At 42.3% G+C, this 27,497-nt stretch overlaps 1 protein-coding gene across 1 annotated transcript in view; it reads left to right on the top strand.

Annotated features, from left to right (window-relative positions):
* Positions 1 to 27,497, top strand: part of lpgat1 (lysophosphatidylglycerol acyltransferase 1) — a 133,692-nt gene that overhangs the window by 51,425 nt on the left and 54,770 nt on the right. The window contains exons 3-5 of the mRNA XM_061986992.2: positions 1,851 to 1,969; positions 2,319 to 2,414; positions 20,603 to 20,882. Of these exons, the coding sequence (XP_061842976.1) occupies positions 1,851 to 1,969; positions 2,319 to 2,414; positions 20,603 to 20,882 (495 nt within the window). The remainder of the gene's footprint in view (positions 1 to 1,850; positions 1,970 to 2,318; positions 2,415 to 20,602; positions 20,883 to 27,497) is intronic.

The following is a 27,497-nucleotide window of genomic DNA, read 5'->3' as shown; positions in this document are numbered from 1 at the left end:
CCCACTACAGTTTTTAGCTCTTTGATAGCTAGTCTGCTGACAGATATAAATAAGAACTTTACGCTACTTTATATTAGAAATGGCAGCAAAAGATGAATGTCCCATAACAAGAAGGTAGAGAAAAACAAGAAGCTTATCGACTACGGCGTCCACACGGACTACAATGGCGGAATCGCGCAAATTTTCAGTACTTATGCAGACCCCAAATACAGATCAGCAGGTACCAGTAGGTAAAAAATGTTGGTTTTGCATAATATTGTGGAAAAAACGTGAGATAATGTCTGCTAATAGGTGCCATTTTGCGGTCCTTATACACACAGGATTTAGTAGAGAACATCGACGATAAAGTTCGCAACTTTTGGTCGCTGATAAAAAAGCCTTGCCTGTACCGGAAGTAGCAGACGAGTAGCGTGACGTCACAGATTGTGGAGCTCCTCACATCTGCACATTGTTTACAATCATGGCCACCAGCAGTGAGAGCGATTCGGACCGAGAAAGCGACGATTTCCCCATTAATTTGAGCGAGGATGAAAGATTTGTGGATGAGGAAAGTGAGAGTGAAGGACTAGAGGGCAGTGGGAGCGATTCAGTTAGGGGAGATGCTGTGAGAGGCGGGTGGGACCTGATATTCAGCTGGGAATGACTAAAACAGTAAATAAACACAAGACATATATATACTCTATTAGCCACAACACAACCAGGCTTATATTTAATATGCCACAAATTAATCCCGCATAACAAACACCTCCCCCCTCCCGTCCATATAACCCGCCAATACAACTCAAACACCTGCACAACACACTCAATCCCACAGCCCAAAGTACCGTTCACCTCCCCAAAGTTCATACAGCACATATATTTCCCCAAAGTTACGTACGTGACATGCACATAGCGGCACGCACGTACGGGCAAGCGATCAAATGTTTGGAAGCCGCAGCTGCATGCGTACTCACGGTACCGCGTCTGCGCATCCAACTCAAAGTCCTCCTGGTAAGAGTCTCTGTTGTCCCAGTTCTCCACAGACCAATGGTAAAGCTTGACTGTCATCTTCCGGGAATGTAAACAATGAAACACCGGCTGTGTTTGTGTTGCTGCAGTCAGCCGCAATACACCGCTTCCCACCTACAGCTTTCTTCTTTGCTGTCTCCTTTGTTCATTGAAGAAATTGCAAAAGATTCACCAACACAGATGTCCAGAATACCGTGGAATTTTGCGATGAAAACAGACAACTTAATAGCTGGCCACCATGCTGTCCCAAAATGTCCTCCACAATCCGCGACGTCACGCGCTGATGTCATCATACCGAGACGTTTTCAACAGGATATTTCGCGCAAAATTTAAAATTGCACATTAGTAAGCTATTGGCATGTGTTGCAATGTTAAGATTCCATCATTGATATATAAACTATCAGACTGCGTGGTCGGTAGTAGTGGCTTTCAGTAGGCCTTTAAGTGCGCCTTATAGTCCGAAAAATACGGTATGTAATGTAGTGTCAGGCACATTCATAATAACTTGTAATATTTATGTAATTTGGTCATAATCCTCACAAAGAAAAATATAATGGAACCAAACGTCTTTTTTGGGGTTTATTTTTTCATGTTTGTACTAATAAGAGTACATTTTTGTTTTTTTGGATGCGGCCCACAGTGGAAAAATGTTGGAGTGATTTATTCAACACGGCAATCAACTAAAAAGAATCTGCTTCCGTTGGGCAAATATCACTCCGGGAATAAATGGATATTGATAGTTGTGAAGAGTTGCTGCTCTCTTGCCATATTTTGAAAGAGAGACCATGTGATAAAACATATTCTATTTATTTATCATTCTATTTGTCTTGTTTGCGTTGCAGTAACGGAGTGGGGTGATGATGTGCGGCCCATCTCTGAAGACGAAGCCATGGTCATTGTCAACCATCAATCCACGGGAGATGTGTGCACGCTCATGATGTGCCTGCAAGACAAGGGCACGGTAAGAGGAGGGATGTGTTTACCTGTGGCTGACCTTTCAAAGGGAACCCTCGGTGTTCATAAAATGTTTGCCGCAGATGATACCAACAGATTTATGAAGGCGATATTATAGTTTTGGCTGTAGCGATATATTCTTCTTAATGGGTCTACCACACTGCCTGTTTACTTTTTATATTAGTGTTTCCTTCTGGTTTTTATTCCAATGCGATGACATTTCTTTTCCTTAATATGGCGGTGCATATGTTTTTAATTGAGCATGCAAGGTGTTATTTGAGGTCCCCTTCTATTATTCATGTTGCTTCTATGGAAATAAAAGCCAGAGTAATTCATGTAGTCTTTCCTAATTTCAGGCGGTACGAAAAATGATGTGGTTGATGGACCATGTGTTCAAATACACAAACTTTGGCCTCGTGTCGCTCATCCACGGGGACTTCTTCATCAGACAGGTAAGAGATTGCTCCTCGTTACCCATACTTGCCAACCCTCCCGGATTTTCCGGGAGACTCCCGAAATTCAACGCCTCTCCCGAAAACCTCCCGGGACAAATTTTCTCCCGAAAATCTCTCGAAATTCAGGCCACGCCCCCTCCAGCTCCATGCAGACCTGAGTGACGTGTCGACAGCCTGTTTTCACGTCCGCTTTCCCACAATATAAACAGCATGCCTGCCCAATCACATTATAACTGTAGAACAGGGGTGCTCATTACGTCGATCGCTATCTACCGGTCGATCTCGGAGGGTGTGTCAGTCGATCACCAGCCAGGCATTAAAAAAATAGTCCTAAAAATGAGCGATCATAAATCTTCACTATGACGTCACTTTCGTCACTTGATTGACATTCACGCCACCCGAGGGTCTTCTGAGATGACGCTGGCTGCTGCCAGCTCATTAAAATTACCGACTGGAAGGCGAGAAACACTTTATTTCAACAGACTCTGATGCCGTACCTGTCGTCAAAACTCCAAAGACCGACTGCACAGTTGCACAATAAAAGCTCTGCTTCATCCTGCCTGCGCTACCAAAATAAGAGTCTCAGAAAGCTGGCGTGCACAAGCTAGCAAGCTACGGAGTTTGCCGACAATGTATTTCTTGTAAAGTGTATACAAAGGAGTACGGAAGCTGGACAAATAAGATGCCAAAAACCAACCACTTTCATGTGGTATTGGACAGAAAGGAGGACTTTTTTTCTCCTCCATTCGAAAATGCGGACGTTATCAGCACCACTGTCTGATTCCAATCAATGCAAGTCATCACAATCAGGTAATACACCAACTTATATTCTTGTCTTCATGAAAGAAAGGAATCTATATGTGTTAAACATGCTTGTATTATCTTTAAACACCTTTAAGTTGTTAACAATATTAACTATATGTATTAAACATGCTTGTATTATCTTTAACCACCTTTAAGTTGTTAACAATATTAACTATATGTGTTAAACATGCTTGTTGTTTCTTTAACCACCTTTAAGTTGTTAACAAAAACATATATTTCATAAATAAGTAAATATAAATTATATATATGAATGAGGTAGATCCCCACGACTTGATCAATTGAAAAGTAGCTCGCCTGCAGAAAAAGTGTGAGCACTCCTGCTGTAGAATGATCGAGGGCGAGTTCTTGGTTTCTTATGTGGGTTTATTGTTAGGCAGTTTCATTCATCCTCCCAGCGCGGTAACAACACACAACAACAGCAGTCACGTTTTCGTCTACCGTAAAGCAGTTCGTCTGCCGTAAACAGCAATGTTGTGACACTCTTAAACAGGACAATACTGCCATCTACTGTACATGCATATGTGACAATAACATCTACGGCTTTTAGAGAGTGCAGTGCACAACTGCGCACACAAGGAGACGAAGCAGAATGCATCATCAGAGAGGGTGTTCAGCATGGTTAGAAAAATAGTGACAGAGAATAGAACAAGGATGGACAATTCAACCCTTAACTCAACAATGAGTAGATGAGTGTTATGTGTGTGTATATGTGTAAATAAATGAACACTGAAATTCAAATATTTCTCTTATATATATATATATATATAACTAGAATTCACTGAAAGTCAAGTATTTCTTGTATGGGGCAGGGCCGACATCCGGGCAACTGAGCTACATACGGGTTCTTCGAGCCATAGCAACCTGACTGGCGTTGAAAACAAACCGTCGCCATGACTCTTTAACCTGTCGACCTGCGCTGATTAAACCCGTCATTCTGCCTCCAAAATGCCAAAAAACTGTTTTTTTGGTTGTGCAAACCACAACTGGAAACAGGGAAAACAAAGGTCGTATTTTGTTCTGCCAAAGCGTGCTAAAAGCCCACAGAGACGAGACAAATGGCTCGCAGCTTTACACCGGGAAAACGAGGACGGTTCTCACTGGAGTCCCCCAAAATCCCGGGTCGTGTGTTCGGATCACTTCGTTTCTGGTAAATATAAGGAACAAAAATCCACCTTCTTAACCACAACTTGGTCCATGCTAATGTTGAACCCGTTGAATTTTTACTGAATAACGTTCGACAGCTGAAGTTGTTGTTGTTGCACAACAATAACATACGGTATAACGGCTATTTCCAGTAATTCAGCAAATAATAAATCATAATACTGAACTGAATTTGAATGAGCTCTCTACAGATATAATAAATATACAGATACTGGTAGCCACCGTGTCATCCTTATTATCATTTATCAACATACCTTGGGTGATTTAACAATTTTTATGTGATTTATTCGTTATATAACAACCGAAGCTAACAACCGACCTGGTGCGCTTGTGAGGTAGACATAAAGATTTCCAAATTCCATGTCCGGCCATTGTGTAGGATTATCAGTCCACGCATCTGCTGGAAGGCGGTAAGGGCAGTCGTTTAATCCAACAACAGAACATTTTAACTCGTATCTTAACCTAGCCTCACTGGAAAAACTATTTACATAATCATACGCCATTTAGAACAGTTTAAAATGCCGTGAAACCTCGTTAAATGCCTTTTCTGTCAATGCTGTGTTCGCTGTAGGCTGGTTTGTTTTCAACGAATTCAATATGGCGACCGCGTTGCTAGGGGATTGGAGGGCGGAAGTGACGTAGGTCCGCCCTCGCCCATATACTTGGTGAATTCTAGCTGTAAATATACTCCTCCCCTCTTAACCACGCCCTCAACCACGCCCCCACCCCCCACCTCCCGAAATCGGAGGTCTCAAGGTTGGCAAGTATGTCGTTACCAAACTCTTTCACTTTATTTTTTAGTTAGAAAGATGAGTTTACTTCAAACAAAGACCTTTTTTCTCCCAGAAGGGTTGAGGAGTAAAACCAAAATCTGGGGGTGTCTTTCCACTGAGGGCACCATACTAAATAGTCTACACTGCAAAAAGTCAGTGTTCAAAAACAAGAAAAAAAAATACAAAAATGAGGGGTATTTTATTTGAACTAAGCAAAATTATCTGCCAATAGAACAAGAAAATGTGGCTTGTCAAGACTTTCCAAAACAAGTAAAATTGGCTAACCTCAATGAACCCAAAAATACCTTAAAATGAGTATATTCTCACTAATAACAAGTGTACTACTATACGAGTACGTATTTTCTATTGTTTCATTGAAAATAACACAGCAAAGTCTATTTGGCTGTCATCTGTTTTAATTATGAGACACAATTGTGTCAAAGTCATGATTTTTTTTTTACATGCTTGAAATAAGAAATTATTACTTTAAAAAATATTTTAAAGTAATTTTCGTATTTTTCGGAGTATAAGTCGCTCCGGAGTATAAGTCGCACCGGCCGAAAATGCATAATAAAGAAGGAAAAAAAACATATATAAGTCGCACTGAAGTATAAGTCGCATTTTTTGGGGAAATTTATTTGATATAAGCCAACACCAAGAATAGACATTTGAAAGGCAATTTAAAATAAATCAAGAATAGTGAACAACAGGCTGAATAAGTGTACGTTATATGAGGCATAAATAATCAACTGGTATGTTAACGTAACATATTATGGTAAGAGTCATTCAAATAACTATAACATATAGAACATGCTATACGTTTACCAAACAATCTGTCACTCCTAATCGCTAAATCCCATGAAATCTTATACGTCTAGTCTCTTACGTGAATGAGATCAATAATATTATTTGATATTTTACGGTAATGTATTAATAATTTCACACATGAGTCGTTCCTGAGTATAAGTCGCACACAACATAAACACAACAGAACAAATACCCAGAATCCCATGCAGCCCTAACTCTTTCGGGCTACATTATACACCCCCGCTACCAAACCCCGCCCACCTCAACCGACGCACGGAGGGGGTGTGGGGGAGCAGGGTTGGGGTGGGGGCGGGGTTTGGTGGTAGCGGGGGTGTATAATGTAGCCCGGAAGAGTCAGGGCTGCATGGGATTCTGGGTATTTGTTCTGTTGTGTTTATGTTGTGTTACCGTGCAGATGTTCTCCCGAAATGTGTTTGTCATTCTTGTTTGGTGTGGTTTCAAAGTGTGGCGCATTATTAGTAAGAGTCTTAAAGTTGTTTCATATGGCCACCGTCAGTGTAACCTGTGTGGCTGTTGACTAAGTATGCCTTGCTGTCACTTACGTGTGCAAGCAGAAGATGCATACAACAAAAGGCTGGGCTGGCACGCTGTTAGTACAGATTGTAGAGGGCGCTAAATGCTGTACAATCATGTCACACCCTTATAATTATTGTTTAGTGTGAAAATGGGAGAAAATTAATCCCGGGAGTTATCTGCGAGAGGCACCGAAATCCGGAAATCTCCCGGGAAAATCGGTAGGTATGCAGCTGAGCCGCATCAGAGTCTACAACATTTTCAATTTATGAATGTACATAAATTTATAAGTTTATGTAAAACTGTTTGTTTATTTTGTTGACCACTGACCGAAGAAATAATAAACTAACTAACTACATTATTCTTCTAAAATGACTTATTTTCTCCATTTTATTCCAACTTAATTATCTTAAAATTCCAGGAGAAAAATATCACTTTTTTCTCTTGATATTATGGCTTTATTCTCCCAATATTTCAACTTTCTTTTTGAAATCACTGCTATTTTCAATCCCCATTTTTGCTGTTTTTTTCTTCTTTGCTTATGTTTCGAATGAATTCCAATAAGAAAGAAGCCCAGGGCCTCACTTTAGACACCCGGCTATAGTCAATAAGGCCATTCTTTTAACCTCCTGGCTGTGTCAAGCAGAGGTGGGTAGAGTAGCCAGAAATTGAAGTAAGAGTACTGTTACTTTAGAGATTTATTACTCAAGTAAAAGTAATGAGTAGTCACCCAAATATTTACTTGAGTAAAAGTAAAAAGTATGTTGTGAAAAAACTACTCAAGTACTGAGTAACTGATGAGTAACATACACACACATATCATATATATATATATATATATATATATATATATATATATATATATATATATATATATATATATATATATATATATACACATACATTGATATATACAGTATATCATTTATATTTATTTATTTTGCCGTTTTTGTTTACATGTTAAAGGTGTTTTAATGAATATACATACATGTTTAACACATATAGATTCCTTTCTTTCATGTTGACAAGAATATAAGTTGGTGTATTACCTGATTCTGATGACTTGCATTGATTGGAATCAGACAGCAGTGCTTAACGTCCACGTTTTCAAATGCAGGAGAAAAAAAGTTCCTCCTTTCTGTCTAATACCACATGAAAGTGGTTGGTTTTTGGTATCTTATTTGTCCAGCTTCCATATTCGTTTTCACACACTTTACAAGAAATACATTGGCGGCAAATTCCGTAGCTTGCTAGCTTGTTTGCGCTGGCTTTCGGAGACTCTTATTTTGAAAGCGCAGGCGCGATGGAGCGGCACTTTTATTGTGAAGACAGGAACTGTGCAGTCAGTCTTTAGGCTTGTGACGGGATGTACGTTTGAAATAAAAAAGTGTCTTTTTTCCTTCACACTTTTGATTGATTGATTGAAACTTGTATTAGTAGATTGCACAGTACAGTACATATTCCGTACAATTGACCACTAAATGGTAACACCCCAATAAGTTTTTCAACTTGTTTAAGTCAGGTCATGTGACCGCCTGGCTCTGTTTGATTGGTCCAACGTCACCAGTGACTGCATCTGATTGGTGGAACGGAGTCAAACGTCACTAGTGACTGCATTTTATTGGTGGAACGGAGTGAAACGTCACCAGTAACGCAGGCACTTTGAAGGTCTGTCTGACAGACCAAAACAAACAAAGCGTGCATTAACAGATCGATAAAAATTAGTAGCGAGTAGCGAGCTGAATGTAGATAAAAGTAGCGGAGTAAAAGTAGCGTTTCTTCTCTATAAATATACTCAAGTAAAAGTAAAAGTAAGTTGCATTAAAACTACTCTTAGAAGTACAATTTATCCCAAAAGTTACTCAAGTAGATGTAACGGAGTAAATGTAGCGCGTTACTACCCACCTCTGGTGTCAAGTAAGTTTTTATCACACTCCACAAAAGTGCAGTGACTACCCATCTGCTTGTCCCAGCTGGAACGCTTACACGAGTGTAGGCCTCTGAAGGCCGTGGCGTCCTCTGTGAAGGTCAGCGACTGTAGACAGTAGTCGCGGGTGCTTAACAATGCTGGTTCAGACTAACTCTTCGTTGTGGGCGAGGGGGGCAGCTGGTTTTAGAAGCTGAACACGTCATATTCCATGATTTCCAGAACTGTAATTTGTCTTTTAAGGGTTAATCGATCCATCGTTAAAGATTAAACCACTATGCACCAGCTTGGATCTTTTAATATTTGTTCATTGGCCACAGAAATCATGCACAGAGCTCTGTGCCAATACTGAAGCACTCTGCACTCAGTTGGCTCGGTCATTTCTGTGATCCCCTCTGACATTCCGCTGTGCGCATTGTTGACATCCTTCCCCAAAATACCTCACACAGCCGCAGCACGGCAGGCATCCGCTGCCCACGGGGCCGAGCAGACATGTCTTGCCACCATGTGAAGCGAAGCCTGCTTGAACAACCCTGCGATCCAATTTCAGCCACATTAGCGTGGTGTTGGTGCACATCACATACTGTACACGGTGACATTTTAGGTCCACAGTTGAGTTAAAATGGCAAGAGAACACAACCCGTGTGAGAGACTAACTTCATATTAGTTAGCTGGGTTTTGAATGCCAGATATAGATTGTCCTAAATATAATGGCTTTTTTGCCGATATCCCGATATTGTCCAACTCTTAATTACCGATTCCGATATATACAGTCGTGGAATTAACACATTATTATGCCTAATTTTGTTGTGATGCCCCGCTGGATGCATTAAACAATGTAACAAGGTTTTTCAAAATAAATCAAGTTATGGAAAAAAATGCCAACATGGCACTGCCATATTTATTATTGAAGTCACAAAGTGCATTATTTTTTTTAACATGCCTCAAAACAGCACCTTGGAATTTGGGACATGCTCTCCCTGAGATATATTGTAGCATCCCGGAAGAGTTAGTGCTGCAAGAGCTTCTGGGTATTTGTTCTGTTGCGTTTATGTTGTGTTACGGTGCGGATGTTCTCCCGAAATGTGTTTGTCATTCTTGTTTGGTGTGGGTTCACAGTGTGGCGCATATTTGTAACAGTGTTAAAGTTGTTCATACGGCCACCCTCAGTGTGGCCTGTATGGCTGTTGACCAAGTATGGCTTGCATTCACTTGTGTGTGTGAAAAGCCGTAGATATTATGTGTACTGGGCCGGCACGCAAAGGCAGTGCCTTTAAAGGGGAACATTATCACCAGACCTATGTAAGCGTCAATATATACCTTGATGTTGCAGAAAAAAGACCATATATTTTTTTAACCGATTTCCGAACTCTAAATGAGTGAATTTTGGCGAATTAAACTTCGGGTCACATCGGGAAGCAATCCGCCATTTTCTCAAACACCGAGTCAAATCAGCTCTGTTATTTTCCGTTTTTTTCGACTGTTTTCCGTACCTTGGAGACATCATGCCTCGTCGATGTGTTGTCGGAGGGTGTAACAACACGAACAGGGACGGATTCAAGTTGCACCAGTGGCCCAAAGATGCGAAAGTGGCAAGAAATTGGACGTTTGTTCCGCACACTTTACCGACGAAAGCTATGCTACGACAGAGATGGCAAGAATGTGTGGATATCCTGCGACACTCAAAGCAGATGCATTCCCAACGATAAAGTCAAAGAAATCTGCTGCCAGACCCCCATGGAATCTGCCGGAGTGTGTGAGCAATTCAGGGACAAAGAACCTCGGTAGCACGGCAAGCAATGGCGGCAGTTTGTTCCCGCAGACGAGCGAGCTAAACCCCCTATCGACCGTAGCTTCCCTGGCCTGCTGACATCATCTCCAAAACTGGACAGATCAGCTTTCAGGAAAAGAGCGCGGATGAGGGTATGTCTACAGAATATATTAATTGATGAAAACTGGGCTGTCTGCACTCTCAAAGTGCATGTTGTTGCCAAATGTATTTCATATGCTGTAAACCTAGTTCATAGTTGTTAGTTTCCTTTAATGCCAAACAAACACATACCAATCGTTGGTTAGAAGGCGATCGCCGAATTCGTCCTCGCTTTCTCCCGTGTCGCTGGCTGTCGTGTCGTTTTCGTCGGTTCAAACCGATATGGCTCAATAGCTTCAGTTTCTTCTTCAATTTCGTTTTCGCTACCTGCCTCCACACTACAACCATCCGTTTCAATACATGCGTAATCTGTTGAATCGCTTAAGCCGCTGAAATCCGAGTCTGAATCCGAGCTAATGTCGCTATAGCTTGCTGTTCTATGCGCCATGTTTGTTTGTGTTGGCTTCACTATGTGACGTCACAGGAAAATGGACGGGTGTATATAACGATGGTTAAAATCAGGCACTTTGAAGCTTTTTTTTTAGGGATATTGCGTGATGGGTAAAATTTTGAAAAAAACTTCGAAAAATATAATAAGCCACTGGGAACTGATTTTTAATGGTTTTAACCATTCTGAAATTGTGATAATGTTCCCCTTTAAGGTTTATTGGCGCTCTGTATGTCTCTCTACGTTTTAAAAATACATTAATTTTGCTTTTTGAAACCGATACCGATAATTTTGAAACCGACACCGATAATTTCCGATATTACATTTTAAAGCATTTATCGGCCGATAATATCGGCAGTCCGATATTATCGGACATCCCTAATTTGTAGTGATAATACACCACCATTTTTTTTTAACCAATAACAGTTATATTTCTAGATAGTACAATTTTCTTTTATAAATGGCACTTGCATGCAGTGATTAGTGTGTGTGTGTGTCATGCACGTTTATAAACACACTGCCTGCCCTATTAAGTAGTCAAGCTAGCCTAGCGGCGACCGTGTATGCTAATGCATTTAAATTGGCTCTTGACCAACTGAACTTAACTGAAAATCAATCCCTCCCCTCGAGGTCCAGCTACTGCTAATGTCATAATGCTATTTGTCACATCCATTGGCAAGCGACATGGCTGATCAGGGTGCGCTACTGCAGTACCGCACGTTCTAACGTCTTTAACGGGTACCGATTCTTGCTAGGAAAACAATTAGTAAGGCACGGCCTCTCGGTAATGTTACAATTTTCCATGCCAACAACGCAAGAAAAGGCACTCAAAAATACAGAAAGGCTCCATTTTTCATAGACATGCTACCGATTAGCATTTTCGATGTTACGTGGCGATTTCAACACCTGCAAATTTGGTACCCGACAACTAAAATGCATGTGAAGTCAAACAGTTAGTGTTTAATCAGTACAATACTTACAGTATTACCACTTTGTAGGGCTCAACAAAGGAACACACTGGCACATTCAATTTACTGGCAAAGACGACTTCCTGGATATGGCAACACACCGTAGTTTATACACTACTGCCATCTAATGTCCATACTTGCCAACCTTAAGACCTCCGAATTCGGGAGATTGGGGGGGGGGTTGGTGGTGGCGGGGGGGTGTATATTGTAGTGTCCGGGAAGAGTTAGTGTTGCAAGGGGTTCTGGGTATTTGTTCTGTCGTGTTTATGTTGTGTTACGGTGCGGATGTTCTCCCGAAATGTGTTTGTCATTCTTGTTTGGTGTGGGCTCACAGTGTGGCGCATATTTGTAACAGTGTTAAAGTTGTTTATACGGCCACCCTCAGTGTGACCTGTATGGCTGTTGACCAAGTATGATTGTGTTCACTTATGTGTGTGTGAAAGCCGCATATATTAAAGTTAAAGTACCAATGATTGTCACACACACACTAGGTGTGGTGAAATGTGTCCTCTGCATTTGACCCATCCCCTTGTTCACCCCCTGGGAGGTGAGGGGAGCAGTGGGCAGCAGCGGTACCGCGCCCGGGAATCATTTTTGGTGATTTAACCCCCTATTCCAACCCTTGATGCTGAGTGCCAAGCAGGGAGGTAATGGGTCCCATTTTTATAGTCTTTGGTATGACTCGGCCGGGGTTTGAACTCACAACCTACCGACACTCTAACAACTAGGCACTATACTATACCACTATACAAAACTCGACAGTGCGCCTAATGTACAGAATAATTCTGCTTTTGCTTCCCGACCACGAAGCAATTTTATTCGGTACACGGTGTAATGATAAATGTGACCAGTGGATGGCAGTCACACATAAGAGATACGTGTAGACTGCAATATGACTCAAGTGAACAACACCAACATTTTACATGTGCCGTTGAAAATATAGCACATAACACTCGGCGCTCAAAAACTACCAAAATGTTTTAGTAGGACTTTGGTAAGCTATGAAGCCGCACCGCTTGATGGATTGTCGGCGCATTGAACATACGAGTAGATGGCAGTCAAACATAAGAGATACGTGTGGGGGCAGCAGCTGTACCGCGCCCGGGAATAATTTTTGGTGATTTAACCCCCAATTCCAACCCTTGATGCTGAGTGCCAAGCAGAGACGTAATGGGTCCCATTTTTATAGTCTTTGGTATGACTCGGCCGGGGTTTGAACTCACAACCTACCGATCTCAGGGCGGACACTCTAACCACTAGGCCACTGATTAGGTATTATGTGACTGAGCCGGCACGCTGTTTGTATGGAGGAAAAGCGGACGTGACGGCCTTTAAGGCACGCCCCCAGTATTGTTGTCCTGGTGGAAATCGGGAGAAATTCGGGAGAATGGTTGCCCCTGGAGATTTTCGGGAGGGACACTGAAATTCGGGAGGGTTGGCAAGTATGCTAATGTCTTGGAATTGCAACTGCATGCAAAGTCTATATAAAACTTGTAAATGAGACACAGAAGTGTAAATAAAACTAGACGTGATTATTCAGCACAGCTCAATGTTAAATGTTAAATAATAAAACAACATTTATTGAATAAACAACATTTATCAACACATTTGAACACAAACAAAAGCACGGAAAATTGATACTGTTGAGTACAGTTATCGATTCCCAGATACTGGGAATCGGTACCCGATTGCAGTGTTTTTCAACCTTTTTCGAGCCAAGGCACATTTTTTTCATTGGAAAAATCCCGAGGCACACAATCAGCGGAAAACTTAAAAAAATGAAACTCAGCAGCCGATATTGACAGTAAAAAGTAGTTCTCGCAATTGTTGGATATAAATTCAAACCATAACCAAGCATGCATTACTATAGCTCTTGTCTCAAAGTAAGTGTACTGTCACCACCTGTCACATCACGCCCTGACTTATTTTGAGTTTTTTGCTGTTTTCCTGTGTGTAGTGTTTCCTATTTTGTTGTTGATTGTCATGTCATGTACGGATGTACTTTGTGGACGCCGTCTGCTGCTCCACACGCTGTAAGTCTTTGCGGTCGTCCAGCATTCTGTTTTTGTTGACTTTGCAGCCAGTTCAGTTTTAGTTTCGTTCTGCATAGCCTTCCTTAAGCTTCAATGCCTTTTTTTAGCGGCACTCGCCTTTTGTTTATTTTTGGTTTAAGCATCAGATACTTTTTTACCTGCACACTGCCTCCCGCTGTGGTCTGCATATTGTGATCACGACAAACCATGTTCCCGACATCCACAAAGCAATTAGCTACCTGCTGCCACCTACTGATATGGTAGAGTATTACACGGCACATTATTTGCGGATTATAATTACTGGTGTGCAAAAAATATTTTTAGCCCAATTAGGTGAAATTACATCATCTCCCACGGCACACCAGACAATATCTCACGGTACACTAGTGGTTGAAAAACACTGCCCTATTGATTCAAATGTACCCATCCCTCACAGATTGTAAAAAAAAAAGACGTTTTAACATTTATTGATTGGCACATCATCTGATTGAAGCGCAGGAGTGGCACGTGTGCATACTAAGATCACATCAGCACCCACTCAGTGGCCTAGTGGTTAGAGTGTCCGCCCTGAGATGGGTAGGTTGTGAGTTCAAACCCCGGCCGAGTCATACCAACAGTGCCGGCCCAAGCCTCCATGGGGCCCTAAGCAAAATTTGATTTTGGGGCCCTCTATTTCTGCCAATAATATTGATTGTTGATCATTCACACACCTACTACAGGTAAAAGCCAGTAAATTAGAATATTTTGAAAAACTTGATTTATTTCAGTAATTGCATTCAAAAGGTGTAACTTGTACATTATATTTATTCATTGCACACAGACTGATGCATTCAAATGTTTATTTCATTTAATTTTGATGATTTGAAGTGGCAACAAATGAAAATCCAAAATTCCGTGTGTCACAAAATTAGAATATTACTTAAGGCTAATACAAAAAAGGGATTTTTAGAAATGTTGGCCAACTGAAAAGTATGAAAATGAAAAATATGAGCATGTACAATACTCAATACTTGGTTGGAGCTCCTTTTGCCTCAATTACTGCGTTAATGCGGCGTGGCATGGAGTCGATGAGTTTCTGGCACTGCTCAGGTGTTATGAGAGCCCAGGTTGCTCTGATAGTGGCCTTCAACTCTTCTGCGTTTTTGGGTCTGGCATTCTGCATCTTCCTTTTCACAATACCCCACAGATTTTCTATGGGGCTAAGGTCAGGGGAGTTGGCGGGCCAATTTAGAACAGAAATACCATGGTCCGTAAACCAGGCACGGGTAGATTTTGCGCTGTGTGCAGGCGCCAAGTCCTGTTGGAACTTGAAATCTCCATCTCCATAGAGCAGGTCAGCAGCAGGAAGCATGAAGTGCTCTAAAACTTGCTGGTAGACGGCTGCGTTGACCCTGGATCTCAGGAAACAGAGTGGACCGACACCAGCAGATGACATGGCACCCCAAACCATCACTGATGGTGGAAACTTTACACTAGACTTCAGGCAACGTGGATCCTGTGCCTCTCCTGTCTTCCTCCAGACTCTGGGACCTCGATTTCCAAAGGAAATGCAAAATTTGCTTTTGTCAGAAAACATGACTTTGGACCACTCAGCAGCAGTCCAGCTCTTTTTTTCCTTAGCCCAGGTGAGACGCTTTTCGCGCTGTTTCTTGGTCAACAGTGGCTTGACACAAGGTATGCGGCAGTTGAAACCCATGTCTTTCAAGCGTCTCTTGGTGGTGGATCTTGAAGTACTGACTCCAGCAGCTGTCCACTCCTTCTGAATCTCCCCCACATTTTTGAATGGTTTTTTTTTCACAATCTTGACCAGGGCGCGGTGATCCCTATCGCTTGTACACTTTTTCTGACCACAGTTTTTCCTTCCCTTTGCCTCTCCATTAATGTGTTTGGACACAGAGCTCTGAGAACAGCCAGCCTCTTCAGCAATAACCTTTTGTGTCTTTCCCTCCTTGTGCAATGTGTCGATGGTTGCCTTTTGGACAGCTGTCAAATCTGAAGTCTTCCCCATGTTTGTGTAGGCTTCAGAACTGGACTGAGAGACCATTTAAAGCCCTTTGCAGGTGTTTTGAGTTAATCAGCTGATTAGTTTGTGGCACCAGGTGTCTTCAAAATTTAACCCTTACACAATATTCTAATTTTGTGACACACGGAATTTTGGATTTTCATTTGTTGCCACTTCAAATCATCAAAATTAAATGAAATAAACATTTGAATGCATCAGTCTGTGTGCAATGAATAAATATAATGTACAAGTTACACCTTTTGAATGCAATTACTGAAATAAATCAAGTTTTTCAAAATATTCTAATTTACTGGCTTTTACCTGTATAAACTCATTGTGGCTCTGGCAGTGTTGTTTACATTATCCTATTGTCAGCCTGGCATGTCTTTATAAATGACATGTCATTTATAAAGATATGGGGGTGGCCCAGTTAAGAACATAAATAATACCAATGAATGAACGAATGATGTCCAGAGTGCCACATATGGTTCCTAATCTTAAAATGTAGAAAACATTCAGCTACAAGAGTGGCCTGGGGTTGAACAGTCCAAGTGATAAAGCTTTGTATTTACAGTAAAAGTGTCATCTTGTCTCATCAGTCTTGTACATATTAGTCTTTAATTACTAGTTTATATTTTTAGTTAATTGTTCATATTTAATGTTTACTTTGTACAAAGAGAGCGCAGTCTACAGAAGTTAAATTCATCAATAGTTTTCCCCTTTGAATGACGCAAGGCAAATTCCTTCCATTTCACTACGTTGCTACAATGATCTTCACTGTTTTCATGCTGTTTCAGCAGTGCACCTATGTTGACCCAATCCCGCTGTCCCTCGGCTGCCAGTTTTAAGGACTTTTTGGAAAATAATTTGCAGCAAAAGCAATAGACTGCATCTTTACTTCTTGAATAAGTCAGCCAGCTACGCTTGACTTTTTCCCCATTGACTAGCTGTCTGTAGGTATAATGATGATGAAAACTTCGGCCATCATGCCGTTTGGGGAATGAAAAGTTCTCCTTAATAGACAGTGGTCCTCTGATCACCTGCTCAGTCCTGTCTGAATCTGAGAGGAAAGAAGGCCACTCAGCTGGGTCAACTGGCGGAGCTGATGATGGTCCATGGTGTGAAGGGGACGTTGTGGTGGAAGTTGCTGAGGAAGTGACCAAAGAAAGACAATGACTAAAAAAGAAGGACCTACACTCTTAGAAATAAAAGTGCTAAGTAGAACCATATAAGGTTCTTCGGCTCGTCCTCATAGGAGAACCCTTTTATAAAGGTTCCACCTGGAATCCTTTTGGAGGGTTCTACCTAGAACTGTGTGTGTAAGGTTCCACCCAGAACCCCCCATGAGAGGTTCTACAAAGAACCCACGCAGGGAGTTCCACTAAGAACCCTTTCATGTTTCAAGGGTTTCATCTAGAACCCACACAGGGAGTTCCACTAAGAACCCTTTTGTATTTCAAGGGTTTCATCTAGAACCCACACAGGGAGTTCCACTAAGAACCCTTTCGTTTGTCAAGGGTTTCATCTAGAACCCATGCAGGGAGTTCCACTAAGAACCCTTTCAGGTTTCAAGGGTTTCATCTAGAACCCACACAGGGAGTTCCACAAAGAACTCTTTCATGTTTCAAGGGTTTCATCTAGACCTGACACAGGGGGTTCTAAAAACATCCCTTTTCAAAGGTTTTCACCGATAACCGTCTTGTCTTCTGAGGGTTCTATAAAGAACCATATTGTATTCTACAGATCAGTTTAGTTCATATTATATTGTGGTCATTTATCATGTTGACATTGAACAAACATTCAAAACATTTTAATGAGAAAAACATTTATTTAAAGATAGGCACCATTATTGGCAAATGTTATCAGGAAGTATGTCCCTGGTGACACAGGATCTTACCCATGCTTTCAACAATCCCTGAAGAACTCTTTCTTCCAAAAACGGTTCTCTGGATCAAAATAGTTCTTACTGGAACCCTTAGTGTTAGTGAGAACCCTTTTAAAACCAATTATTCAGAAAAGGGGTTTTAAAGGGTTCTCTGGATCAAAATGGTTCTTACTGGAACCATTAGCGTTACTAAGAACCCTGGAAAAACCCTTTCTTCGGGAAAGGGTTTTTCAGAAGCAAATGGTTCCAGTTAGAACCTCAGCCCTTGTAGAAGAACCCTTTTAGAACCCTTATTTCTAAGAGTGTATAAGGTCATTAAATTGCACTGTTGGACATAATTATTAATCTCAGAATGTTCTGCAGGACAATGAGCAATTATAAAGGGTGTTTTGCAGTTAACTTACTAGAGAAATCAGCTGTGGTTTCAGACATGGAGGGGACAGTGGGCACAGAGGATGGAGGTGTGTGAGAAAGCACTGTAGAGGATGGAGATGGACCTAAGATGAAATACATACATACATACTAGAGATGCGCGGTTTGCGGGCACAACCGCGGATCGGGCGGATGAAATGAAAAAAAATTAGATTTTATCCGCGGGTCGGGTCGGGTCGGGCGGTTGAAATAAAAAAAAATTAGATTTTAAATAGATTCAGGCGGGTGGCAGTTAAACCAATTGGGAAATATATATACATAGTTAAATGTTGTTACCCACATATGAAAAACGAGCAGGCACCTGCAAGCATATGCCACAACGGAAGAAGAAAAAAAAAAGAGATGGACACTTTTACGGAGCGGAGAAGGGACGCCTCGCCGGGGTCCGGGACCGAGGCCCCTTCCCCCGAGAGGGCCCCACCGGGAGCCGTAGCTGAGGCGATCCGCAAGAAGGGCCCGACGCACGTCCAGGGTCACCACCGCGCCCACCGCACCGACACCCCGCCTCGTCCGCCGGCGTCACGCGCAGCAGGTAAGCAGCTTACCTGCCCGCCACCCCCGTGGCCGGGGGCTCGTAACAGGGGTCACTCCGCGCGCTCCACCCGCGCAGCTTAGCTGCCCACCACCCCTGTTGCCGGGGGCGCGTAACAGGGGTCACTAAGCGCGCAGTGCGCTCACGAAAGGGGTGGGGCTCACCCTGGTTGATATAGACAGCAGGACGGTGGCCATGGAAGTCGGAACCCGCTAAGGAGTGTGTAACAACCCACCTGCCGAATCAACTAGCCCTGAAAATGGATGGCGCTGGAGCGTCGGGCCCATATACCCGGCCGTCGCCGGCAGCGAGACGCGCTTGGAGGTGCGCTCAGCGCGGCTCCCATATGATTGCGCACTGGTGTGCGTCTGGGTCGTGACAGCGTGGCACGCGAATGTCTGTGCTGCATTGGATCAGTCTCCTTTCTTTAACAGGCAAAAGCTTTATAACCTCACTAATGCCTTGCATCATATATATTAGATATATAACAACGGGCGGGTGCGGTTCTGATCAAATGTTACATCGGGTGGATGGCGGATGGTTGACGACTTTCTGATGCGGTTGCGGATGAAATAATTGCCTATCCGCGCATCTCTAATACATACATACATATAGGCACACATATTAATGAGATACTTTGACTGTATTAATTTTCCTTCAGGTGTAATGTTTATACTAAGAAATTAAATGTATACTGTATGGTGACAGTCTTTTCCTCACCTGATTCATCACTCACAGTTGAGCCTGAGGATGTGGACTGGCTCTGGGCTGATTCTGTGCCTCCAAAGTATTTTAACAATGCTCCTGGGGAAGTTTCACATAACTTATGAGTTGATGTAAAAAATAGTGTTTATTTTACTCACATAAATTACCGTGCTCTGCTGCAAACAATTTGTGCAAACAACATATCTCACTAGTAACCTGATGCTAAAAACATATTGCTAGCACCGCGCTAGCTAGCTAACGTCACTTAGCTAAAGCTAATTACAGCTACAAATCTCTTTGATAAACTTTTTTATCACCAAGTCATGCAAACATACCTTTATCATGGCATTTTTTCTCCTCTTCCACTTTCTTCTTCTTCCTTTTTTCTGCACCTGAAGGATATGTCCTTTTTTGTGACATTGTTTTGCCTCTCTCTGCGCTTTTGATGCCCAGTGCGCACTGGCATTGCACGGCGGGCGGTAAACGTCACAGGTGCAGCAGAGGCAGCTTTACATTTAAAGAGAGGCAGGAAGAATCACGAGGCCTAGATCAGCAGCAGCAGCACTCTGTTGACCTAAAATTGTGTTTTTGTACAATAATACATCTTTGATCATTTAGAAATCATCATTCAGACTCGTACATGCAAAAAATAAAAAATAAGAATTTTTTGTTAATTGCTTTTGGGGGCCCCCTGGTGGCCGCGGGGCCCCAAGCAAGCGCTTAGTACGCTTATGCCTTGGGCTGGCTCTGCATACCAAAGACTATAAAATGGGACCCACTACCTCCCTGCTTGGCACTCAGCATCAAGGGTTGGAATTGGGGGTTAAATCACCAAAAATGATTCCCGGGCGCGGCCACCGCTGCTGCCCACTGCTCCCCTCACCTCCCAGGGGGTGAACAAGGGGATGGGTCAAATGCAGAGAACACATTTCACCACACCTAGCGTGTGTGTGACAATCATTGGTACTTTAACTTTAACATCAAAAGAAAAACATTTTATAGTTTTCACCCATGCACCCACCCTATACTTTGCTCTTCTTGCCAGTTATTAATGATAACAGCCATCTTGCATATTAAGAATAACCAGGAACCAAGCAACTGCAATATAACGAACGCCTCGGCTCCTCTTAACAGTGCTTCAATATAATAGCCACCTTCCCTTGTAGAAATAATAATACAGTATATTGACTCAAAATAACTCAAATACCAGACCAGGAAAACCTATTTGCAAGCACTCTGGGGACATAACAAACAGTCCTTGTTGTCTTTATGTTCTATTTTAGGGTAAAGCCCACCGAGACAAGCAGTTGATCTACCTTAAGGATCACCTAGACAAATACTACCACAGCCGCGACAGGAAGTGGATAGTGCTGTTCCCCGAGGGCGGCTTCCTGCGCAAGCGGAGGGAAACCAGCCAAACGTTTGCCAAAAAGCATTCGCTCCCCCACCTGACCCACGTCACGCTGCCTCGCCTCGGAGCCACCCAGGTCATCCTGAAAACTCTTTCAGCCCAGCATGAGAACGGCAGCGTGGGCAACGAGAGCGGAACCTCCAACCAGACAGGTAATGAGCCAAAAAAAAAAAATGTTGTGCAGAAAACTTGCTTGTATTCAGTGATGTGTTTTTCATTGAACAGAGTGACACATATTAGGGATGTCCCGATCCAGGTTTTTGCACTTCCGATCCGATACTGATACTGACCGATACCGATACTGACCGATACTGGCCTATCCGAGCATGTATTAAAGTTTAAAGTTATTTAGCCTACTTAGTTGTCAGAATCATGTTGAAAAGGGTTTTAGTACTCTTGATAACAACTAGCCAGCTGAATTAGGGGAGTTTGAATAATACACAATGGTTGGTAACAAGAAACTGACCTGTTTATTCAAGGATAAACACAAAATAGACAAAATTATACATGACAAACAGAAATGGCATCATTGAACTAGGGCTGGGCGATATGGCCTTTTTTTAATATTGCGATATTTTAAGGCCATATTGCGATACACAATATATATCTCAATATTTTGCCTTAGCCTTGAATGAACACTTGATGCATATAATCACAGCAGTATGATGATTCTATGTGTTTTGATTGATTGATTGAGACTTTTATTAGTAGGTTGCACAGTGAAGTACATATTCCGTACAATTGACCACTAAATGGTAACACCCCAATAAGTTTTTCAACTTGTTTAAGTCGGGGTCCACTTAAATTGATTCATGATACAGATATATACTATCAGATATATACTATCATCATAATACAGTCATCACACAAGATAATCACATTGAGTTATTTACATTATTTATAATCCAGGGTGTGGAGGGGGGCGCCGGATGTAAGTGTCAAAAAGACAGCCAAAAGAGTTTGATATGAGAATAAATCTAAAGTTAAAATATAGGGTAGAAATGCACCCATTTGCAGGAAATGTAGTCTTGATTTTCAAAATGTTCTTTCAAGGCTTGCATGTCTACACTAAAACATTCTTCTTCATACTGCATAAATATATGCTACTTTTAAACTTTCATGCAGAAAAGGAAATCACAACTAAAAAAATCACTAATTTTTTCATACGGTGTTGATGTGGAAATTTTTGCCTCGGCATTTTGATGGTGTGGCGTGTGGCACCGAATGGAGATAAGCGTCTCGACAGACGTTATAATATTTGAACAATGATGACGAAAACTGTTGTCTCTGTCGTGTCCGTGTGTCGAAAATTGTTATGCGCTTATTTTTTTATTTGATTTTGTGCGTGGCATAGATTTGCCGTGCGCAGAGGACGCTTGAGCAGGCGCGCACCTTAGCGGTGCGCTAGCATCACAGCTAACGTTAGCCATGCCGCTACCTCGCTCTCTGCTGGGAGAGGACGTATACGTATGTGACGTATGACGTGACAGTATGTGACGTATGACGTGACAGTATGTGACGTATGACGTGACAGTATGTGACGTGTGTAAGAAGGTGCGCTTGCTGTCTGTGAGAGGGAGACACAGGAAAGAGTGAGAAGAGCCTGTCGTGTAATGCCAGCAGCTAAAAGCAACTGCGTGAGAATTGTGGATGTGTTGAAGGTGTGCTGGAAAATGCGGAACGGAAATTACGGAGCAGCAGAAAAGTGGAATGTATTATTTAAATAGGTGCGTTGGAAAATACGGACCGGAGTTTTTTAAACTGGATCTGGATCGGCATTTTCCCATGCCTTGCCGATACGCAATTTTTGGCAAATATCGGCAGCCGATCCGATCCAAACACATATAGAGTTGCCAGAAATTGCATCGAGGTCTCTAAAACTCCTACGGCAGTTTGCTATGACTAGTAATATTTCTGTCCTAAAAATAGTCCACAAGTTAGAAAATTCCTCTGCAATTAACCACATTTGTCTTAGTTATGGTTTGGTTTGGAAACATGACTTATGTTCAGACTAGAGATGTCCGATAATGGCTTTTTTGCCGATATCCGATATTGTCCAACTCTTAATTACCGATACCAATATCAACCGATACTGATATATACAGTCGTGGAATTAACACATTATTATGCCTAATTTTGTTGTGATGCCCCACTGGATGCATTAAACCAGGGGTGTCAAACTCAAATTTAAAACTGAACAAAGCCGCGGGCCAAGGTTGAACAAATTAACCTTTTAATAGGGACCCAAACAAGTTTTCCATTGAATATTGAACAAGCAAGGCTTATATAACTTTATAGTGACATGCAAAATCGAGTTTCTAATAATAATAATAATAATTACAAAATATCAATGGCATATCAAATACAATTTAAATAAAAATGTAATGCCTCTTTTCGATTTGCAGCCTTCTGAGGTAAATATCAACATTAACTTTTTCCACAGGCTAATAAATTAGAAAGTAAACTAACAATGAATAAACCAACCATTCAGGACTTTAAACTGCTCAGTTTGCAACACACTGATCTAATCTGATGTGCCCAAGCCTGATACCTGACATCTTTTCTTGGATGCTTTTTCATTAATGTCGGGGCTCAGGCTTTGAGCTGAGGCAACCTTCATTATCGAACGAAGGTGTTCATCAGTCATTATATCTCGTCCACCCGGACCACAGTCTTGGGGGCGTGCTTCAAAGGCACTGCGTTTATCGTCCTCCACGAGTTGTCGTCACGTCTGCTTTTCATCCATTCCAACAACGTGCTGGCCTGATGACAAAATATGTGCGACTTCAGCACGCACACACACGTTAATGCAATGCATACTTGGCCAACAGCGATACAGGTTACACTGACGGTTCCCGTATAAATAACTTTAACACTGTTAGAAATATACGCCACACTGTGAACCCACAACAAACAAGAATGACAAGCACATTTCGGGAGAACATCCGCACCGTAACACAACAGAACAAATACCCAGAATCCCATGCAGCCCTAACTCTTCCGGGCTGCAATATATATTCCCTTTTTTACATTTAGTATTTAAATATTCATTTATAAACATTGAATACATTTCACATATCAATAAAATGCAATTGCGTAACACTAAGCTTCATCACTTTGACTTGTAATATCTCTAATTCTGGTGGTGTTTTATGCTTTTTTCTTTTTGGAACATGTACTATACATATAATACAATAAAGTCCCATATAAAATTATGTTTCTAGCAATACTTTAATTTTGCCTTTGAAAGTAACACTCCAATGTCCATTAGTAGAGCTGTACACGTATATAAAACCTTAATGGAGGTGTTAGGATGTTTTTTAGGGGCTTAATATGCAGAATAGAGCGACTCCCGTTGGCGCCATGACTTTGGATCGCATTTATTTACCATTTAGAATGCATTAAAAAATAAGAAAAATAAGTGTTCTTGTCTTACATAAGGATTGTGAATAATAGGCACCGTTTCAAAAAAGTGCAGGTCCCTTTAAGTCAAGACAATCTGATGTTAAGTCATGAAACGTGCTTCTCAATTGTTGTCGCCTGACATGTACACGCCAATGTTACAAACAACGCTTCATGATTAATACGTTTTCATAAGCTAGCAAAAGGGCGCATGCGTGTGAGGCAATTAACTCTCCTGCAAATAGGTTCATGACATTCCACTGATTGACAGGTGGCGGTAATAGAGGTGCTTGGGAAGGCTGTGAAGAAAAAATGACAGAAGCGCACAGAAAAGATGCAGGCTTGATGTTTGTTTATTTATCATTTATAATCACCCATTTTTAAAAATATATTAACATTTATTTGGACCATGATTCGTCCATATTTTGGACAACATTCCTTTAGTCAATAATGGAAATGGAATCCTTCTGTTACAGGGTCAAATTGTGTAAGTCATAAAAACATTCATGAACTATACTGGCCATGTTTTAAGTATTATTCTTGACGGTCACGTAAGAATAAGTGAATCAATAATGAGAACTAAAAACAATAAAACACATACAGAGGTACCTCCATCCATCCATTTTCTACCGCTTGTCCCTTTTGGGGACGCGGGGGGTGCTGGAGCCTATCTCAGCTGCATTCGGGCGGAAGGCGGGGTACACCCTGGACAAGTGGCCACCTCATCACAGGGCCAACACAGATAGACAGTAGAGATGCGCGGTTTGCGGGCACAACCGCGGATTATCCGCGGATCGGGCGGATGAAATTTAAAAAAATTAGATTTTATCCGCGGGTCGGGTCGGGTCGGGTCGGGTCGGGCGGTTGAAATAGAAAAAATTACATTTTAAATAGATTCAGGCGGGTGGCAGTTAAACCAATTGGGAAATATATATACATAGTTAAATGTTGTTACCCACATACGAAAAACGAGCAGGCACCTGCAGCATATGCCACAACAGAAGAAAAAAAAAAAAGAGATGGACACTTTTACGGAGCGCAGAAGGCCCCCGACGCCTCGCCGGGGTCCGGGACCGAGGCCCCTTCCCCCGAGAGGGCCCCACCGGGAGCCGTAGCTGAGGCGATCCGCGAGAAGGGCCCGACGCACGTCCAGGGTCACCACCGCGCCCACCGCACCGACACCCCGCCTCGTCCGCCTTCGCCGCGGCCGGCGTCACGCGCAGCAGGTAAGCAGCTTACCTGCCCGCCACCCCCGTGGCCGGGGGCTCGTAACAGGGGTCACTCCGCGCGCTCCGCCCGCGCAGCTTACCTGCCCGCCACCCCTGTTGCCGGGGGCGCGTAACAGGGGTCACTCCGCGCGCAGTGCGCTCACGAAAGGGGTGGGGCTCACCCTGGTTGATATAGACAGCAGCTAGGACGGTGGCCATGGACGTCGGAACCCGCTAAGGAGTGTGTAACAACCCACCTGCCGAATCAACTAGCCCTGAAAATGGATGGCGCTGCAGCGTCGGGCCCATATACCCGGCCGTCGCCGGCAGCGAGACGCGCTTGGAGGTGCGCTCAGCGCGGCTCCCATATGATTGCGCACTGGTGTGCGTCTGGGTCGTGACAGCGTGGCACGCGAATGTCTGTGCTGCATTGGATCAGTCTCCTTTCTTTAACAGGCAAAAGCTTTATAACCTCACTAATGGCTTGCATCGTCTATATTAGATATATAACAACGGGCGGGTGCGGGCGGATGGCGGGCGGATGCGGTTATGATCAAATGTTAGATCGGGTGGATTGTGGATGGTTGACGACTTTCTGATGCGGTTGCGGATGAAATAATTGCCTATCCGCGCATCTCTAATAGACAGACAACATTCACACACTAGGGACCATTTAGTGTTGCCAATCAACCTTTCCCCAGGTGCATGTCTTTGGAGGTAGGAGGAAGCCGGTACCTCACCTTACAAATACCAAGGTTTTCCGTACATGCCATGAATCATGGCGCAGCGCCACGGCAATATGAAAGCCTCCACACCTTTTGAAAATCAGTGTTTATATAAAAACAGATTGAAGTAATACATTGTATGAATGGATATACTTATATCTATATATATATATATAGCCAATTATTAGAGATGTCTGATAATGGCTTTTTTGCCGATATTCCGATATTGTCCAACTCTTAATTACCGATTCCGATATCAACCGATACCGATATATACAGTCATGGAATTAACACATTGTGCCTAATTTTGTTGTGATGCCCCGCTGGATGCATTAAACAATGTAACAAGGTTTTCCAAAATAAATCAACTCAAGTTATGGAAAAAAATGCCAACATGGCACTGCCATATTTATTATTGAAGTCACAAAGTGCATTATTTTTTTTAACATGCCTCAAAACAGCAGCTTGGAATTTGGGACATGCTCTCCCTGAGAGAGTATGAGGAGGTTGAGGTGGGGTAGGGGGTAGCAGGGGGTGTATATTGTAGCGTCCCGGAAGAATTAGTGCTGCAAGGGGTTCTGGGTATTTGTTCTGTTGTGTTTATGTTGTGTTACGGTGCGGATGTTCTCCCGAAATGTGTTTGTCATTCTTGTTTGGTGTGGGTTCACAGTGTGGCGCATATTTGTAACAGTGTTAAAGTTGTTTATACGGCCAACCTCAGTGTGACCTGTATGGCTGTTGACCAAGTATGCATTGCATTCACTTGTGTTTGTGAAAAGCCGTAGATATTATGTGACTGGGCCGGCATGTAAAGGCAGTGCCTTTAAGGCAGTGGTTCTTAACCTGGGTTCGATGGAACCCTAGGGGTTCGGTGAGTCAGGCTCAGGGGTTCGGCGGAGGTCAAGACACACCCGACTCATCGTGTAAATAAAAACTTCTCCCTATGGGCGTATTACGGATACGGCAACATCAGAAGTCAGACTGATTTGCAGGTGTGTAATTTGTTGTGAGTTTATGCACTGTGTTGGTTTTGTTGTTTGAACAAGGTGATTTTCATGCACGCTTCATTTTGTGCACCAGTAAAAAAACATGGTAACACTTTAGTATGGGGAACATTTTCACCATTAATTATTTGCTTATTAACGTGGAAATTAGTAATATATTGGCTCTTAACTAGTCATTATTAAGTACTTATTAACACCTTCTTCGGCATTGCCTTATTATAACCCTAAGCCTCTAACACTGGCCCTAACCCTCTAACCCTAACCAAATAACTCTAAATTATGTCTTTGTTACTTAGAATATGTTCCCCTAGTGTCCAAAAAACTCTAAATTAAGTCTTTGTTACTTAGAATATGTTCCCCTAGTGTCCAAAAAACTCTAAATTAAGTCTGTGTTACTTAGAATATGTTTCCAATACTAAAGTGTTACC

Source organism: Nerophis lumbriciformis, linkage group LG26, assembly GCF_033978685.3.
Source record: "Nerophis lumbriciformis linkage group LG26, RoL_Nlum_v2.1, whole genome shotgun sequence".
Lineage (NCBI taxonomy): Eukaryota > Metazoa > Chordata > Actinopteri > Syngnathiformes > Syngnathidae > Nerophis > Nerophis lumbriciformis.
The sequence above is the reverse complement of the archived record's forward strand: the minus strand, read 5'-3'. Positions and strand labels throughout refer to the sequence as shown.